The 17250-nt window shown below is 49.4% G+C and overlaps 2 protein-coding genes across 4 annotated transcripts in view; one reads left to right on the forward strand and one right to left on the reverse strand.

Annotated features, from left to right (window-relative positions):
- Positions 1 to 5033, reverse strand: part of SART3 (spliceosome associated factor 3, U4/U6 recycling protein) — a 35215-nt gene extending 30182 nt beyond the window's left edge. The window contains exon 1 of one of the 3 annotated variants that reach the window (XM_087424042.1): positions 4702 to 5033. In XM_087424042.1, coding sequence (XP_087280168.1) covers positions 4702 to 5016 — 315 coding nt within the window. In that variant the 5' untranslated portion in view covers positions 5017 to 5033. The remainder of the gene's footprint in view (positions 1 to 4701) is intronic. The other 2 variants (XM_004429862.3, XM_004429861.3) reach the window with 2 other exon arrangements.
- Positions 5034 to 6436: 1403 nt separating this feature from the next.
- Positions 6437 to 13322, forward strand: ISCU (iron-sulfur cluster assembly enzyme). The gene is made up of 5 exons (XM_004429864.2): positions 6437 to 6595; positions 8185 to 8298; positions 9200 to 9310; positions 11148 to 11226; positions 12804 to 13322. The coding sequence occupies exons 1-5, from the start codon at positions 6482 to 6484 to the stop codon at positions 12887 to 12889; spliced, it is 504 nt and encodes a 167-aa protein (XP_004429921.1). The 5' UTR covers positions 6437 to 6481; the 3' UTR covers positions 12890 to 13322.
- The last annotated feature ends 3928 nt before the right edge of the window (positions 13323 to 17250 follow it).

The following is a 17250-nucleotide window of genomic DNA, read 5'->3' on the forward strand; positions in this document are numbered from 1 at the left end:
TACAATACACAGAGGAGGATGTGTCTCACCAGGCAGCAAGTCTCAGCAATGAGTTAGACTGTGGAATTGAGACAGGACAAACAAACAGACCAACAGAACAAACGAGAACGCCCAGAAACAGACCCACACAGAAGGAAAATATACGACACAGGTGGCACTGGTTGTATCCACTAAAATGAATTCATGACCTATGACCATAACCCCAGTTTGACTTAGAAATAACTCTTATACATGTTCAATAGTGGCACAGTTCACCAGGAACAATGTTCCTTGTAGCTTGTTTGTGATAGGAAAAAGGAAAAAACTAAGCAATCCAAATGCCAGAAGAACTGATAAACTGTGAGATACCCACACAATGGTACATTAAATACAGTCAGGTGCCACATAACGTTCTGGTCAATGACGGCCCACATATACAACAGTGGTCTCATGAGATTAGTACCATGTAGCCTAGGTGTGTAGGAGACTATACCACCTAGGTTTGTGTAAGTACTCTATAATGTTTACACAAGGATGAAATCGCCTAATGACACATTTCTCAGAACATATCCCCGTCACTAAGCAACACATGACTGTACACAGTAGTCAAAGGGAATGAATTGCAGCTACAAGTAGCATAAATAAATCTTAGAGACATATTGCTGAGTGGAGAGCAGTCTCAGATTACATATAGCATGATACACTTTTTAAAAAGCTCAAAAATGAACAAAAGTGGACAATATACTGCTTAGGGATGCACACCTAGGTGATAAAACTATACCTGTTTTAAAAGAGAAGGAAGCACACAAGATTCAAGAAAGTAGTTACCTGGGTTTAGGAGGGAGTAAGGGGAGGGGCAAGGCAGAGCAACAGGAGAGAAGCCACAGGTGCACACAACAGTACCAGCAAAGTCCTCTTAGACTGACCGGTGGGGTGAGTGGTGTTCATTTGATTACCATACCCTACAATTTATAGACGTAAACTGCTCTGTATGTATCAACTTCCATGCAAAAAGATAATAAAGAAGAATCGATAACTGATAACAGCATGACGTAATTTTTTTTTTAAATTTTAAGACTTTTAGCAATGCTCTGCTCATGACTTATAAAACTCGACAAGCTAACCACTTGTCGAGGGGTGGGGGGGCGGCTTGAAAACGCACTGGACTAGGTCAGGACACAGCGCTCTCACCTCCACTGCTCCTCAGTGTCCTCCCTGCACCACGAAGGAGCTGGAGCAGACCTCTGGTTCTCAAGTCAGGACACTCATGTTCCAAAACTGACTGTCAAGTGCGTCGCACAAGTAACAAAAGTTAAAGAAGGGAAGCTGGTGAAAGATGTACTTTCCGCAATAAAGAACATTCCAGGTCCTCCCCGTCACCCCCCCACTCTCGACGCACCTGGGTCTGAGCGTGTGTTCGGAGCATGAAGGGGGGTGGGAGGGTCTTTGCTAGTTAGGGTGAGGAATGTCCGTGCAAGTGCCCCTCGGCTGGATACCACGTGTGGGTCAGAAGAAAAAGTTGGAAAAGTGACTTACGTAGAGGAGCTGCCTTTAAGGTGGCTTTTGGTTGGGGCCGGCCCCATGGCTTAGCAGTTAAGTGCTCGTGCTCCGCTGCTGGCGGCCCGGGTTCGGATCCCAGGCGCGCACCAACACACCGCTTCTCCGGCCATGCTGAGGCCGCGTCCCACATACAGCAACTAGAAGGATGTGCACCTATGACATACAACTATCTACTGGGGCTTTGGGGAGAAAAAAAAGGAGGATGGGCAATAGATGTTAGCTCAGAGCTGGTCTTCCTCAGCAAAAAGAGGAGGATTAGCATGGATGTTAGCTCAGGGCTGATCTTCCTCACAAAAAAAAAAAAAAAAATGAGAGACTTTAAAAAAAAAAAAAAAGAGGTGGCTTTTGGTCTAAATTTCTGACTTTTAGGCCCAAAAATGAAGATACTGTATGTGGAGAGGTGCTCTGAAAGTATGTATATTAAATGCACACTGAAATGCAGTAAGAGACATCTCCAGAGTTCACTCGGCACTGACAAACGAGTGCATATGCTGGTCTATTCCAGACTCAGAACATCATTAATGACTAAGGATGCTTTACAGCAAGAGGGGGCTTGGCCAATGCACGAAGTGACCTGCTGACTTCCTAACTCCCTGCAATTAGGGTGGAGAGGTAACAGATGGGCCTGATGGAAAGGACCCAGCTGCTGCGATCAGGGAAAGGCGGGGACAGGAGAACAGAGCAGGTCTGTGTCACACAGGCCCTGGCATAGCACCCACGTGCCAAACTGTGCCAGGAGCGTAATGCGCATCGTGTCACTGACGCTGCACAACAGCCCTGTAAGGGAGGGGCTACTATAACCCTCATTTTCCCACCTGGGACCCCGCAGACCCACAGAGCTGAAATACTGTGCACGAAGTCTTTCCACTACTGAGCAGAGGCCTTGAGCTCACATCCGGCTGCAAAGCCATGCTCTGCACTGCTCCCTGGTGCACTAACGAATCTGCCCGAGGGGCCACTTTTCATCTCAGGACCAAACGCAAATAACGGGAAATCGCTGCTTTTGTTACACGGACAGACACCACGCTATTTTCAAGCTTTCATAAAACACACCTAGGGGTGAGAACCGGAATTCTCAAATATAGCAAGGCCGAATTTCTCACAGACCTATCTGTAAGTTATTCATCATTATGCTCAGCCATAAAAGCAACTACAGCAGGAACTAGAAGCTGTGAGATCGAAGGGAGGTTTGGAAAAATTGGAAAAGTCCATTTCTAGAACCAGGACAAAGAGAATAAGGCCAGAGGCTCTTCAATTCACCATCACTGGCCAGGTCCCCTCCTGTGTGGTCACCTTCAGAGCTCCAGCCCAGCCTCAGTGGCCTGAGGCAGGGCAGGCAACTGCAGAGCACCAGGAGACCTCTGCTCTGACCCATCCTCCTTCCTAGTAAGCTGGGTACCCTCATTAAGGACTTCTCTGCTTCCAAGCCTCCCCTTCCCACTAAAACAGGTTATCCTATTTCCTCTACCTCACAGAATAGTAAGGTCCAAGTGAGCTAATGGCTCACTGAAAGGCCCAAGACTCCAAGTCTGAAGAACAGACGTGCACCATACTGACAGGGACACGCCAGTCTGGCACTCCATATCACACTGTATTTGCTGAACGAGCAAAAGACTGAACGATCATCAGCAAACTTCTTTAAAAGAAGTAGAAGTGGTAACCACCTGCCTACCCCAACTGGTTCCCGTGACAATCAGATGTGACGACGAGTGGGACAAGCTATACCAATGGATGATATCACGACTCCATAACTTGACAAATATATCACAGTCAGAGAGGACATTATAAGGAAACTCACACCCAGCAAGCTTAAGTGAGGAACTTCACATCACTAAGTGATTTCACATCCAGGGTGGCATCTGGTCCACAGACAACCCTGAAAGTTCAAATCCCCTTATGAGTGACCTTAAGCAAATCATTTCATCATTTGTTCTGAGCCTCTGTTTCCTCATCTGTAAATTGAGAATGTGCTAGATCTCTTCTGTTTGCCCCTCCAAATCCACTCCACCCCCTCCACGCTGTCCTGTGCCCCCGTCACCCCCACCCCCACCGTGTGGACCATATCAATGGGCTTCCTGGCTCTCTTGCTTCCAGCAGAGTTTGCCCAGTAGGAGGCACCAGCAGATGTCTGGAGAGGAAGACAGGGAGGTGAGGGTATTTCTTCCCCCACCTCAATCTCTGATAGGAAACTGGGGCCGCACCCCTTGCCCAAAAGTCTTAGCTCCTCTCAGGTGCCCTCCCACCCAACTATTCAGAAAACCAGTCACTCCCCTCACTCCTTCAGGCCTAAAAGTGGACACAAGGTCCTGCTGTTATTAGTTCTTAAGTGCTAACCTTCATTCCTGATGTCCCCGCCCCCACCTTTACAAACACAGTAGTCCCTTTATTGACCTTTTCTCAAATTATCCTAATTTGAATGCACCACCTATTTCCTGCTGGGATCCTGGATTACACAGGAGATCCACCACCTGTATCTCATAAAGTCACAGATTAGAAGTCACGTCACTACTAGGTGCCCCCCACTGAATTATATTACCGTTATGTCGATTACATGGTGCAGGAATTGCTACTCCCAATTTACAGATGAGGAAGCCAAGGCTCAGAGAAGCTAAGCAACGTGCCCAAGCACATACAGGCGTGGAAGAGCTAGAACTGGGGCCTTCGCCTCCAGACGCTGAAATCCCCACCCTTCTATTTCTATGATCGTCGTCACGGTCAACATTTTCTGCCACGCCACATTTCAGCATTATCATCATTCCTACAGAAAAATAACCCTCTCTTACGAAGCGAATTTTATTTCTACTGCTGGGCATAGCCTAACGGTGTGGTGAAGAGTGGGAGTGCTGGAGTCGGTTCAAAGTTCAAGACCAGACTCGCCACTTGCAGGAAGTGTGATCTTGAGCCTGAGAATTCTCTCCACGAGGAGCCTGTTTCCTCCCGTAAAACGGGGAATACGCCCCTTCCTTCGCGGGGTCCTTGCGAGGGTTCAGTGGGATACCGCTTGCAAAGCACGGGGCCAGCGGGAAGCGCTCCAACGACAGGAGCTGCGCTGACGATAGCGGTTCTGCGGCCTCGGCGTCTTTATTCCCGCTCAGGACCACGGAGGCGGGCCGGGGCCCGGGGACGCGAGGGAAGGAGCCCGCCGCCCACCCCCGGGCGCACCTGCTCCTCCAGCCGCTCGATCTCCAGCTGGTTCTTCTCCTCCTCTTCGTCGTACTCCCACTCGTACTCCCCGGGGGAGCTCTCGGCCGAGGAAGCCATGGCGTACTCCTCGTCTCCATCGCTCTCGCTCATGCCCTCCTCCTGCTGGTCCCACCCTGGCCCCATGGTCTTGCACGTCGCAGCGGCCACAGCCCGCGATAACACCTTCCTCCGCGTCCTAGCCGCCTTCACCTCCTCCTCCTCTCCCTCGGCCTTGGGCCCAGCGTTGGGCTCAGCCTCCGGTTCCGAAGCCGATGTTGCAGCCGCGGTCGCCATCTTGCGCTTCCAGTGACTCTCGGGTCCTCACGCGGCCGCCGAAGACCCGCAGAAGTAGAAGCTGCCCGCGGCGCGTGCCTGATCAAAACCCCGCACTCTTGCCACTCAAAGGGAAACTGTGAGCTTCGGGTGACGGAAAAATCTCTAAATACACGCCACTCATATTGTTTTTATATACTCGTAAAAGTTCTTTTCAGAGAAAGAAGCTTAATAATATGGCATATGTACGGCCACAACTTCGGACAGAAGATGGGTCTTTGGACCGGAAGTGGAGGCCATTAGAGGACGTCATGGAGGGAGCGTGATGACTGTGGTTAAGGGTTTGGCGCCATCTTGAGAAGGTCAATATGATTCTTGGGATAAACGCCTTGCTTGCGTCTAACCTGGCGCGTGGTTCAGTCTCCCCAGCAACTGAGCGTCAAACGCAGAGAAAACTCGGAGTCCTCTGGGAAGTATCGATTGCACCATCCACGAGAAAAACCCATTTCCCAAAGAGATTCCTCCCCTTTATGTAATGCCTGGTGCCTAGCAGGCGTTAAATAACATGTGCGAGATTTCTCGTTTTCTAAGACCGTATTCTGCAAACCAATATTAATAAATTACATGACTAAACATTTATTCAGAAACTCTTCACTGCCAGGTACTGTCATATAAATTGTGCCAGTTTGCTTTATATTGAAATAGACGCGGACATAAATATACGCATTTTTCTGTTAATCAGGGCATGGTGTTCGTTTCCTTCCTAATTAAGCTTCCCATTTTTGAGGTAGGAAAGTATTGGCGTGTTCATTTATTGCCTTCCTCCTTCGTTAGCAAGCTTAATGGAGCAGGGACTATGTCTTTCCGTTGGATCCCCAAAGCCTATTAGTATAGCGCCTTGACATATGATAGGTACTGAACACATATCTGCTCAATGGATGAAAAAAATTGGCCTTGACTTAGTACAAAAGAGAAGATTAAGGCTTAGAAAGCTGATGTCATTTGCCTACAGTCACACAGCCAGGAAGAAGCAGAACCGGGATTCTAACAGGATTGTTCGAGTTTGAATCCCGACTGAGTCTAACTCTGGGCAACCTCAGACAAGCTACTAAGTCGCTCTGAACCTCAACTTCCTAAGCTGCAAAACAGAGTGAAGAAAGGTGGACTAGGTGATCCTCTGCGCCGTATTCCGGCGGTGGGCTTTGTGAACGCGAACGTAGGTCCCGCACTCCAGGAGGCTGAGATCCTAGCAGATACAGAGCCCAGCGCCGAGAACAAACCCGCCTGCGACCCCACAGCTCCCAGCTCCGAGCCCCGCCCGCCCTGAGGGGCGGGGCCCAAGCGCGGACACGTGCACAGAGCGAGAGGGCGCAGGCGCGACGTCGCGGTGACGTAGGAGGAAGCGCGCTCCGAGCTGGGAGCCGACTCGCGGGCGCACCCCACCCCTCGGTCTCGCGCTCGGCCTGCGCAGGCGCAAGCCCGCAAGATGGCGGCGGCTGGAGCGGGCCGTCTGAGGCGGGCGGCGTCGGCCTTGCTGCTGCGGAGCCCGCGCCTGCCCGCCCGGGAGCTGTCAGCTCCGGCCCGGCTCTATCACAAGAAGGTAGGCGCGGGCGAGGGGGCGCGCGGGGCCCGCGCCGGCCGGGGATCGGGAGTGCGACGACCGCCGAGGGACCCCGGGCGTGCCGGCGGAGGCCCAGCCCAGGGAGGAGTGGCCGCGGGGCTCTGCGCGGCCGGGGAGCCCCTGCTACGGCGGGGGAAGGGGCGGCGCCCCGGCCCCGGACGGAGGGGCCGCCCCCTCGCTCGACCCTGCCCCTCGCTGCGCAGGAACGCTAACCCGCCTGAAGCAAGCACCGGCTGCGGTTCGTGGAGCCGCCGCCGCCCGCCGCCCGCCGCGGGGTCGCGCGTCCCGGCCTTTAACTTCCCAACAGTCGGGGGCCTGTTGGGACCTGCCAGCCGCATCCGGGGCCAGACACGCACACCGGCTCCAGCCAGGCCACTGCCCGGGCCCAGTGACCTTGGGCAAGTCACTGCCCCTCGCCGAGCCCGTTTCCCCATTTGTAAAATGGGGGTCTTAGCACTTCTAGATCTACGCGAGGTGATGCTCGTGGAGTCCTCAGCGTGATGCCTAGCACACGGGGACCGTTTATGGTGCCGCAACTGTTACTGTGGTAGGAAGGAGCCTCTGAGCGGAGTCAGACACGTAACCAGCAGTCATAATGTTTTTATGTATGTTTTGGTTTTTTCGTGGGGGGAGGGGGAGAGGAATAGGCGCATCGTTTACAGCCCTTGCCTTCTGGGGGCGTAAAGTCCCCTAGACGTGAGATTCTTTGACTCCGGAAACTAACCGAAGAATGCCGTACATCAACATGGGGCAGAAAGTCCAGATTGGACATGACCTTGTAGGTCCTTGGGCTTGGAGTCCAAGTCCGTGGTCGGAGAGGTGGGGGAAAGGAGACTGGAAGATCGGGATACTTAGAGCTAACTGGTAAACGGACCCAAGGCTATTAAAGCCTGTGTGCCAGTGTGAAGAGAGATTTATTCGGTTCTGGCTTCACGATGCCAGGGACTTCCCTCCTCCCCCTCCCGGGGGTGTGTTTTGTTGACATTTCACGCTGAATGAGTTCGAGCTAGCAGCCTTTCAGCCACCAGGGGGCGCTGCTGCACCGGGGGGCTTTCAGGGACAGAAACAGGCCTGATGTTATCATCATACACAAATGCACAGGGTCCACAGCATTGTTCCTTCTGTAACAGTCTCCTTGAGGCTCTGGGAAAGCCTTACATTTCTGACCCGTACTTATTTTTAGAATTTTTGAATAGTAATCATTAACCTTTAAAAATGGATTTTATTTGGAAATAACAAAAATACTGTTTGAGCCCAAATCTGGTGACGTAGGTGGTTAAAGGTCAAGTAATTATTTGTGGTTAAAAACCCTGTGGAATTAAGACATGATTTGGCTGGTTTTTCTCTCGTATCTCAAATCTCTGAAGGTAGTTGGAGAGGAGATACAGAAAGACTTTGGGTCACAAATGGTTGTCATTGACAGAGGTGTAAGCCTTCCTACCAGGGTGAAATTTGGGATTTAGTGATCGCCTGCCAGGTTCAGCCTGCCGACTTCCGGGAGCTTACTGTCAAGTCGGGGAGACCAGTACCAAAAAAGAGTCATGATTGCTCTCAACCTTTCGTTTCAGGTTGTTGATCATTATGAAAATCCTAGAAACGTGGGGTCCCTTGACAAGACATCTAAAAATGTGGGAACTGGATTGGTGGGGGCTCCAGCGTGTGGTGATGTAATGAAACTACAGGTAGGACCGGTTTTGATCTTGAATGTGAATAACAGTGACGCCTTTGCTTGCTTACACAGAGCTTCACTGTTTACAAAGCATGGCGCACACAGCATTTCGTGCAGACTCCATCTTGATTCCTGTGAGATGGGGTGAGTCAGTGTTATAAATTGTCAGAGCAAGGACTGAATGCTAGTCCCCCTGCTAGTAGACTGTGCTGACCCTTTCTGATATAGTAAACTGATCTCCCTTTTCTAGTCACTGGATCAGCTTAAATTCCAGCTTCAGCGAAGTAAAGGTTTTGTGAATTTTACTGATCGAAGGAAAACCACAACCGTTCAGCTAGCCACCCTCAGTGAGACAAGAAATGTAATAAATCAAACCTCCCCCAAATTGGCAACAACCTGAAGGTAGTGATTGGCACTTTGGGGAAACCGTAGCTTTATGCACAATCTACTTCATCATGGTGGGTGGGCACCTTGCCAGAGGTTTTCATGCTTATCTTGGAAAACAGAAACAAGGCAGGAGGGAACCACTAAAAGTAACTTGGTGCCAAGAAAAAAGCAATGACCAGAGACCTTTAGTGCAGACCGTCCCAGTGCTTAAAGAGGCAGACTGACCCAGCAGCTGTGAGCAGAACTTCATAGCCAAAAAGCAGGCTAGCATTGCAAAAAAAACTAGGGAGGGGGCATATTTTTCAGCTCATCTTTACCAGCTAAGCCTGTATAATTCTGTATAGTTGTTCCCACGTTTAACTTTTCCTCACTGAGCTCTTTGAAACAAAGCAAGCGCGGTAATTAGCGCCAAAACTTAGTGTGGAAGCTCCCCACAGCTCTTGGGGAGAGCCCCGGTGAACCTCGGTGAGGGCCAGGTTCCACAGGGCATCCCAGGAATCACTGCCTAACTCCTGTCTCTTGTCTAGATTCAAGTGGATGAAAAGGGGAAGATCGTGGACGCCAGGTTTAAAACATTTGGCTGTGGTTCTGCCATTGCCTCCAGCTCATTAGCCACCGAATGGGTAAAAGGGAAGACGGTAAGGTTGCTTGCCAATTGGATGGCAAGTAAATCGAATTCCCCACAAACCTGGCTCTCAGTTAAGGGAAGGGTCTAGTGAGTGAAAAAAAGTAACTATGATTTTTTCAAAATATCATTCTAAGAATTTTTTTTTAATTTCTCCTACCCAGATTGTGATTAAATTCTTCTCTGTGTTGGGAATTATGGATAATTTTGTTAAGTGCTTTTTAGTTTTTTGGGGTTTTTGTTGGTGGTGGTCATTTTTGTTTGTTTGGGGATTTTGGTGGTGTTTTGTTTTTAATTAGATAGAAAAAAGATCCTCATGTCTCCCTCTAACAAAATAGAACTGAAAAGAAATCTTTGGCTTTCTCCAAGGTTGCTGATGTTGTTATAACTTCCTAGAAGTCTAAGTCCAGGGAGGGTATTGTTTAGTGGTTTGTTTTCTTGTTTATTTCTTTCCATGATGTTTCAGGAAGGATTGCAGATGGCTCACAAGGATTCATGAAATAACAAGTAGCCTGTGCTAAAGAGGATTGGAGAATGAAAAACACAGTGAGGGTGGGGGCAAAGTGAGCAAATAAATCAGAACAGTGATCCCAGTGGCTGATTGGCAGCCCTCTGAGTGGGGAGATAAGAAAGGTTGGAACATCCTTTCCATCCTTTTCTCTGCCAGAGCCTCTCCCCAGCAGCTGCAAAGGTAGAAGGTCCCAAACCCAGCAAAGAGCTAGACTTCCTAAAGTCCGGTTGTTATTAAAACCTCTCAGGAAAGCCAGACTGCAGGGTCCTCGTCTCTTCGGCCCCAGGGCTCCAAGTTCAGGAAGCTGAGTCATGGCTTGGGGCGCTGGGCCGCTCCACAGCAGAGCGGTGTGCCAGGCCTCGAGCTACCTGCTTCCTGAGGCTCAGGGCCCTCTGGCTGGCAGGCTCCTATCCTGTTCCGATAGGAGCACGGACCTATCCTGTTCTGGCAGGAGGGGGCTCTGCAGGGGTTTGTCAAGCATTATCCTCAGGGAGAGGGGAGATGAGGGAACAAGGCCCCTGTGCTCCCAGGACCTGGCCCTTAGGGCGCTGCGAGTCGTCATCAGACACTGGGGGAAGAGGGCCTTTCTTTGACCTTGAGATCCTCCCATCTGAGTTTCCAGAGCTTGAAGCATAATTTAGTGGATTTAGTGGAATTGGGAAACAGGGTGCAGATGGGGAAACCTGGCTTTCCTTAAGGCAGTGGGGCTCTCTTCCACTTGGGCAAGGAACTGCCTGCCTCATGTTTTGCCCTCGGGCTCTCAACCAAACCCCAGGCATCCTTTTCAGTCTGTGTAGAGGGCACAGATTCTCCTTTAGGCAGAGGAGGAGCCTAAGGAGAGCTCTCATCCCAGGACCTGTCTGTGCCCCCGCCACAGTGCTGGAGTACCACCTCTCCCACTTCCCTGATGCCATGCAGCTCTTCTAGTTGAAGGGATTTATTCTAAACGTTTGGTATAAGGACATCAGAGAAGCTGATATTCACAAAACCAGCATGGGAAGTCACTGCCTCTTTTAAAAAAAAGACGCATGTTGCTGGCTCAGGCAGATCCCTGAGCGACTCCTCACGGGTTCTGCTCGGGCTTATAGAGGTGTCTTTGCTGGCCTTGCTCACCCAGCCAAGCAATGCAGGTGTGTAGTCTTCGTATCTGAGAATCCCAGCTGCAGCCCTGACACACACGGGGATCCTGAGAAGGTCCTCGGTCCTTTGTTTGGGGATATTAAATGGAAACCATCCCCCACCACCCTGTCCCAGGGCCTCTTTGGCCTTCCTTTCTTATTGTCTGTACCTCAAGGTAGAGCATCGCTGAAGCTGCTCGTCTTTCCTTTATGCCTCTTAGGTGGAGGAAGCCTTGACCATCAAAAACACAGATATCGCCAAGGAGCTCTGCCTCCCTCCTGTGAAACTGCACTGCTCCAGTAAGTCTCTGCTCTCCAGAATGCCGGCGAGCTTCGACAGTGGGGGGTAATTTTATAATGGCATCAAATTGCTTTTGTGACACAGTGATGACAAGTCCTTTTTGGTCATGGCATCCATCTTTATAACCCTCCAGCGTTAAGCTCATGGAGTCCGTCTTTATAACCATCAGAGGGTTAGAGCCCCATGGTATCTCAGCTGTCCCCAGGAGAGGTTAACAGGAGGTGCTGCATGCCAGGCGTCCTGCTGAGCACTTCATGGCATCATTTCTAAACCTCAGAAACGGCCTCCAGGCCACAGAAGGTGTCATTACCTCTCCCTCTTACACAGGAGGAAACGGACTCAGGGTACAGCACCCCAGTCACATGGCTCCTAAGTGGGAGAGCCAGGATCTAAATTCCAATCCTGATTCCAAAATCTGTGATGTTCCCACCCCACTGCAGTCAAGCTAGATCAGTTGAGGAGAAAACTCAGCTTTCGCCATAATCCCGTTGACTGTGTGTTTCATCACTTCCTGCCCAGATGCTGTCACTGTCAGGGTCCGCATCTGTGTATATAGAATGACTAAACCAGTTGTGCAACATTCCCCTCTCCGCCGTCCTGAGAGGAAGCTCAGGTCCTATAAGACTGACACTCGGCTTTCTAGTTCAGTCTCTGTCTTAAATCTAAAGCTTTTTCCATCCTCTCTCAACCTCCTTGGGAAAAGAAGAAATGAGAAACAGCAGCCTTAACTTACTGATGGAGGTTTACTGACCAAATTAGTTAAAACTCAGCAGAGAGCCAGGACACTTGCCAGGATAAGACTCACTGGAGAAGAACTGGGGGCTGGGACGGGGACGCACTGACACAGTCTTCAGGAAGTCTGCTAAGACCCGAGTTCTTTCCACTTGGGCTGGAATTCAAGTACCCATAAATAAAGGCCACAGCTTGTAAACGTTTTCACACGGCTTCAGGAAAGCCCCAGCCTCTCATTAGGCCTTCTTGGGGACTGAACCCGTTAGCTAAGGCGTTCTGCTGTTTGCTTGCTTTCTGCTGTCATTCTAGCTCTCTCAATTTTCCTTTTCCCTCAGAGCCTCACTTTTCATATCCACTCCTAAATAAAAGTTTCCAAACTTGGGATCACTGGAGAGTGATGTTGCAGACGCTGTCCCGTCAACAAACTGGCATGACCTAAATTATGCCGGCTAGCTTAACCAGCTCTCCTGGGTTACTTCCAGACTTCCATGTGGGCAGATGAGAACTAACATTAGTTGTATCCCTACTATGTGTCAGACACTTTCTGTAAGTCCTCACACATGGTCCCAGTTTTACAGAAGAGAAAATGGCTTCCAAGAAGCTAAGGAACTAACCTAGAATCCCAGGTGTTTACCCCCAGTCTGTCTCCACAGCCACCCCGCAGGAGGAATCCTGCTCAGGAAACAGCGGCTGGCTTTCCGGCTTGTTCCTTACCCCTGCACTCCAGCTAGGCGACCCTGTGAAACCCTTCCCAGCACCGCTGCCCTCCAGCTCTTACAGATTCTATTCCTGAGACTATGGAGATTCTAGAAACTTAGGCTCCCTTTCCTTCCCTTACTTCCAGTGCTGGCTGAAGATGCGATCAAGGCCGCCCTGGCTGATTACAAGCTGAAACAAGAACCCAAGAAAGGCGAGGCAGAGAGGCAGTGAGCCCTTGGCGAACCCTCCAGCAGGCCACGCCGGCTGTCTGCCCACCGCTGTGCAGTCTCCGCATCGTTCAGAAGTCCCTCGCACTACAACAAGAGAGCTGTGAGATACGCACAACATTTGCTGTTCACCTTGTGGCTCTGATGCAAGCAAAATACACAGGGTAATTGTTCTGAATCCCGTGGTTTCTTTAGCCACTCTTATCGCCTTACCCCAGTTTATGTGTATTTTGAATTGTGTGTATGGCCTCAAAACTGGAATCAATAATGAAGTCTCAAGTTTTGATAGTCCTTGAAGTGCACAAATATCTATTTTACCTGAATCTATTTTGGGGAAGATTATCAAGAGAATGCCTTGGTATGGTTATTTGATAGAACCAAATATTGTACATATGACAGATCTGCATATATACAATAAATAAAAGAATGTAAGACAATGTTCTTCTCTGGTAAGCCTTGTCTCTTGGATCCCTCACTCACCACACCGTGCTGCCCAGAGCCCCTTGGGTTCCCACATGCTGGACCACGATGGCATACACTCCTTCCCGAGCAAACAGGGCAGTCAAGACTGTGCCCGTAGACTGACCAAGTCAAATGTCTGATGAAACAAGGGTGAAGGAGATGGCCATCACTTTTCATTGCTCTTTGCAAAATAAGAGCTTGACAACTCAAAAATGAAAACAGAAGATTCTTTTTGTAATTTCACTGGTTTCTGAAATCTGAGAAATGCTGGTTAGACATTACCCTAAGCTGTGGACCAAATATGTAATGAGTTTAAAATGTAGATTTAAAATGAGGAATGAGTTTTAAAATGTGGATTTCCAGACCCAGGGTTCCACTTGAGGTCTGAGCAGCTGATTCCAATGCCCTGACTTCTGAGACCCTCCTGGGTGGTTTTGTGTGGTGGTGGATCAGCCAAGCCACAGAGGAGAAACTTCTTTTGTCCGTTCTCTGTCCTGCATGGGTGTGATACTTAAGTGGTTCACTCTGAACTGTCTGTACATGTACAGTGAGCTCAAGTTGTTTGAAAAACATCCCTCCCTGGCTGAGGCACGAATAACAGACATTCTCATCACCGTCCCTCCTACCCTTATGTGCCCTCCGGTTGACGGGCAGGGTGTACCATGCTGAGGTGCCCTCTGTCATGCACCACCTGAAATCCCACTAAAGGAGGCCCAATTTTGTGGTGAAAACATAGTCTTGAAATACTGGCTAACGGTCTCAAATCTCCTTAACTCTTCAGAAGTGAAATGTGTTTATTTTTTGTGATGGTCGTTTTTTGGTTCATGCCTAGGCTGGCTGCCTCTTTTAAATATACCTCCTTTGTTAAAAAAATTAAAACAAAAATCCTCTGGGTTCTGGTGAAGGGCACAGAACTTCCAAGGCCACTCCCTCCGCAGCCTGTGGACAAGGCCACAGAGCAAGGCCTTTATAAGAATCTCAAATTAGAGCCGCCGGGTAGAACCATGTCAGATTGTCCTATGTGGCATGTTCTGCTATTTAATTCACAGTCCTCTAGCCTGGGCTTGTCTCTTTCCCTTCTTTATTATACGTGGCAACACTACAATTCCCCACCACTTTTCCTTGTGATTTTTAAAATGAGACATTACTGTCCTGGCTGACATCCTCTGAGAGTTGATGCTGAACTCTACTCATCAGAAGCTGCTTGTAAGCAGCCACGGCAATATTACTAGAATAGCCCAAACCTCAAAATATGTGGTTGTACAGTTAAAAGAAATGCATACTTTTTTTAACTTACGTTAAAGACGCTCCTTTTCCCAGCCAAATCTAGTTTGGACCACACGAGGGCATCGTGTACCCTTCAATGAGCTTAAATCTGAGGATTTTTACAGCATCCAAGTGGGTCTTAGCATCTCTAAGTAAACTCTTCATGGGACATCTTGACATGTAAGTTACAAGGGTCTATGAGGCACCAGTGCTCTGTGCTAGGCCCTTACATTTGTAATCCCATTAATTCTCACGACAAGCCGCTGAGATGGACATTCTTTCAAACAAGGAAACTCAAGAGGTCAACTGACTCTCAACCTAGCTAGCTTGAGCCGGTGACCCCAAAGCCCGTGCCTCATTTCCTTCCGGCAGAAAACACCAAGGATTCTGAGCGCGTGTCAGAGGCTCCGCTGCGCCTTGAGTGTCTGCATGAAGCAGGTGAACCAACCAACACAAGCTGAGCCCATTCATCCATCTGGCCAGCGTGCCACCAAGCATGGCGGCCTCACCCTGGCTGTGCATCAGAGTCACCCGGGAGCCCAAGTTAACCCTGACACCCAGTTAAATCCAATCTCTGGGGCTGGGGCCTGGGCACTGGTGTTATTTTAAAGGTCCCCGGGAGTTTCCAGCACCCACAGGGAGAACCACTGTGCACTTTGCAAAGCGGTTTGCTAAAATTATTTCAGTGGGTGCTGACAGTCCTGTGAGAATGTGTCACTTCCCATCTCCAAAAGAGCTCTTGAATCCCTTCCTCTCTGCCCGCACCCCCCAACACACGCCTTCCCACCCCCACATCTGCCTTGGTCTGGGCCTCCATCATCTCTCTCCTGGCCTCCCCATTGGTCTCCCTGCCTCCAGCCTCACTGCTGGGATCCATTCCCCACATGGCTGCCAGAGGGGTCTTCCTAAACAAAACTCTGCCCTGTCACTCCTCTTCTTAAAACCTGTCCATGGCTCCCCTTCAGACAAATTTCCAAACTTCCTACCGCATCAATCACTTTGCTTCAGCCACACTGAACCCTACCTTTGGGCCTTTGCTCATGCTGTTCCTCCTGCCAGGAACGTCCTCACCAGACATCTTCCTTTACCCTCCACTCAGCCTGGGAGCCTCGTCTCAGGCATCACCTCCTCTGGGAAGCCTTCCCTGATTCCCCTCTCTGCTCCCAGAGCCCCCTGCACTTCCCTAATCACATACGTATCATGACAGCATTATAATTTGCTGTTTTCTTGTCTTTCTATATCTTTACCCAGAGACTGAGTCTTCCTTTTTTATATATGTATAAATTTTTTTTCAATTTTAAACAGGTAACACACTATATAAAAAAAAATTCAGACAGTTTGAAACGGAACAGAGTGCTATATAAGATTCCTTGCCACTCCTACTAATTCCCCAGTCTCCCTCCTCAGAGGCAATCTCTGATACTCATTTCTTAGGTGTCCTTCCAGAAATTTTCTAGGCATATCCAAGTATACATGTGTTTAAATAGACCATCCCTTTTTTTTTAACACAAATGGTAGCATACTTCACATACTTGTGCATCTTTTTATTTTCCTCTTAACCATATTTCCGAAGGTCATTCCATGTCAGTTCCTATAGACCTGCCTCATTCTTATTAACAGCTGCAGAGCATTCCATGTGCGATGGTCCGTAATTTAGTTTTCTATCAATGACTGTGTAGGTTGTTTTCACAGCAGTGTCAGTTATGGGACCCAGCATCTGATACAGTTCTTGACTTACCAAGGGCTCCATGAATGCTTATTGAGTGGATGGATGAATGGATGGACAGACTGGTTGGTGGGTGGATGGATGGGTGGGTGGGTGTATGGGTAGATGGGTGGGTTTGTGGGTAGGTGGATAGATAGATGAGTGGGTGGATGAGTCAATGGACGGGCAAGTGAATGGATAGAGGGTGGATGGGTGGGTGGGTGGGTGGATGGATGGATGGATGGATGGATGGATGGATGGATGGATGGGTGGGTGGATGGATGGATGGATAGGTATGTGGGTGGATGGGTAGGTTTATGGGTGAGTGGGTACATAGATGGGTAGTGGGTAGGTAGATGGATGGGTGGGTGGATGGAGGGATGGATGAATGGAGAAACAGAGGCTCAGAGGTGAAATGATTTACCCCAGATGATACAGCTAGGAAGTGGTAGGTTAAAGCTCTGGCTGAGATCCTCTGCCCACCTTCCAACCCCTTCAAAGCACCACATCACAGCTATGACCACATCTCTAATTTAACCTTTCCTAGATATTATTCCTGGATTTTGGCCACTTGGGACCACATTAAAATGCACAGTTTTAGAACCTCATGTTAACCATTGTCTTGTCAAAACTAGCTGTCTCTATTATGGAGTCTTCATAAAAAGCCAAGTAAATGAGAGGCACCTCTTGATGATTTATGCCCCTTGAACTTGAGGCAAGAGTGCAGACTGTGAGTGCAGACTGTGTGTCCATCCTCGTGACAGGTCAGAAGGCTTCTAGGTCCCACTGAGTCTTGGCAGAGTTAGAAGGACTCTGCAGATGAGCTCCAGCCTCAACCAGAAGATGGAAGTGGAGCACATCCCTCATCAGTGTCTCCTTGTGGCCCATCTGCTTGCTTCCTCCACTCTCCAAGATGACATCAGCCAGCCCCT

The sequence above is a fragment of the Ceratotherium simum genome, chromosome 35 (assembly GCF_057802395.1).
Source record: "Ceratotherium simum simum isolate JZ-2026a chromosome 35, ASM5780239v1, whole genome shotgun sequence".
In the NCBI taxonomy this organism is placed as follows: Eukaryota; Metazoa; Chordata; class Mammalia; order Perissodactyla; family Rhinocerotidae; genus Ceratotherium; species Ceratotherium simum.

Coding starts and splice junctions, on each gene's coding strand:
- ISCU (XM_004429864.2), top strand. CDS start 6,482: ATGGCGGCGGCTGGAGCGGGCCGTCTGAGGCGGGCGGCGTCGGCCTTG. Junction 8,299..9,199: donor GTGATGTAATGAAACTACAG/GTAGGACCGGTT, acceptor TCTCTTGTCTAG/ATTCAAGTGGATGAAAAGGG. Junction 9,311..11,147: donor AATGGGTAAAAGGGAAGACG/GTAAGGTTGCTT, acceptor TATGCCTCTTAG/GTGGAGGAAGCCTTGACCAT.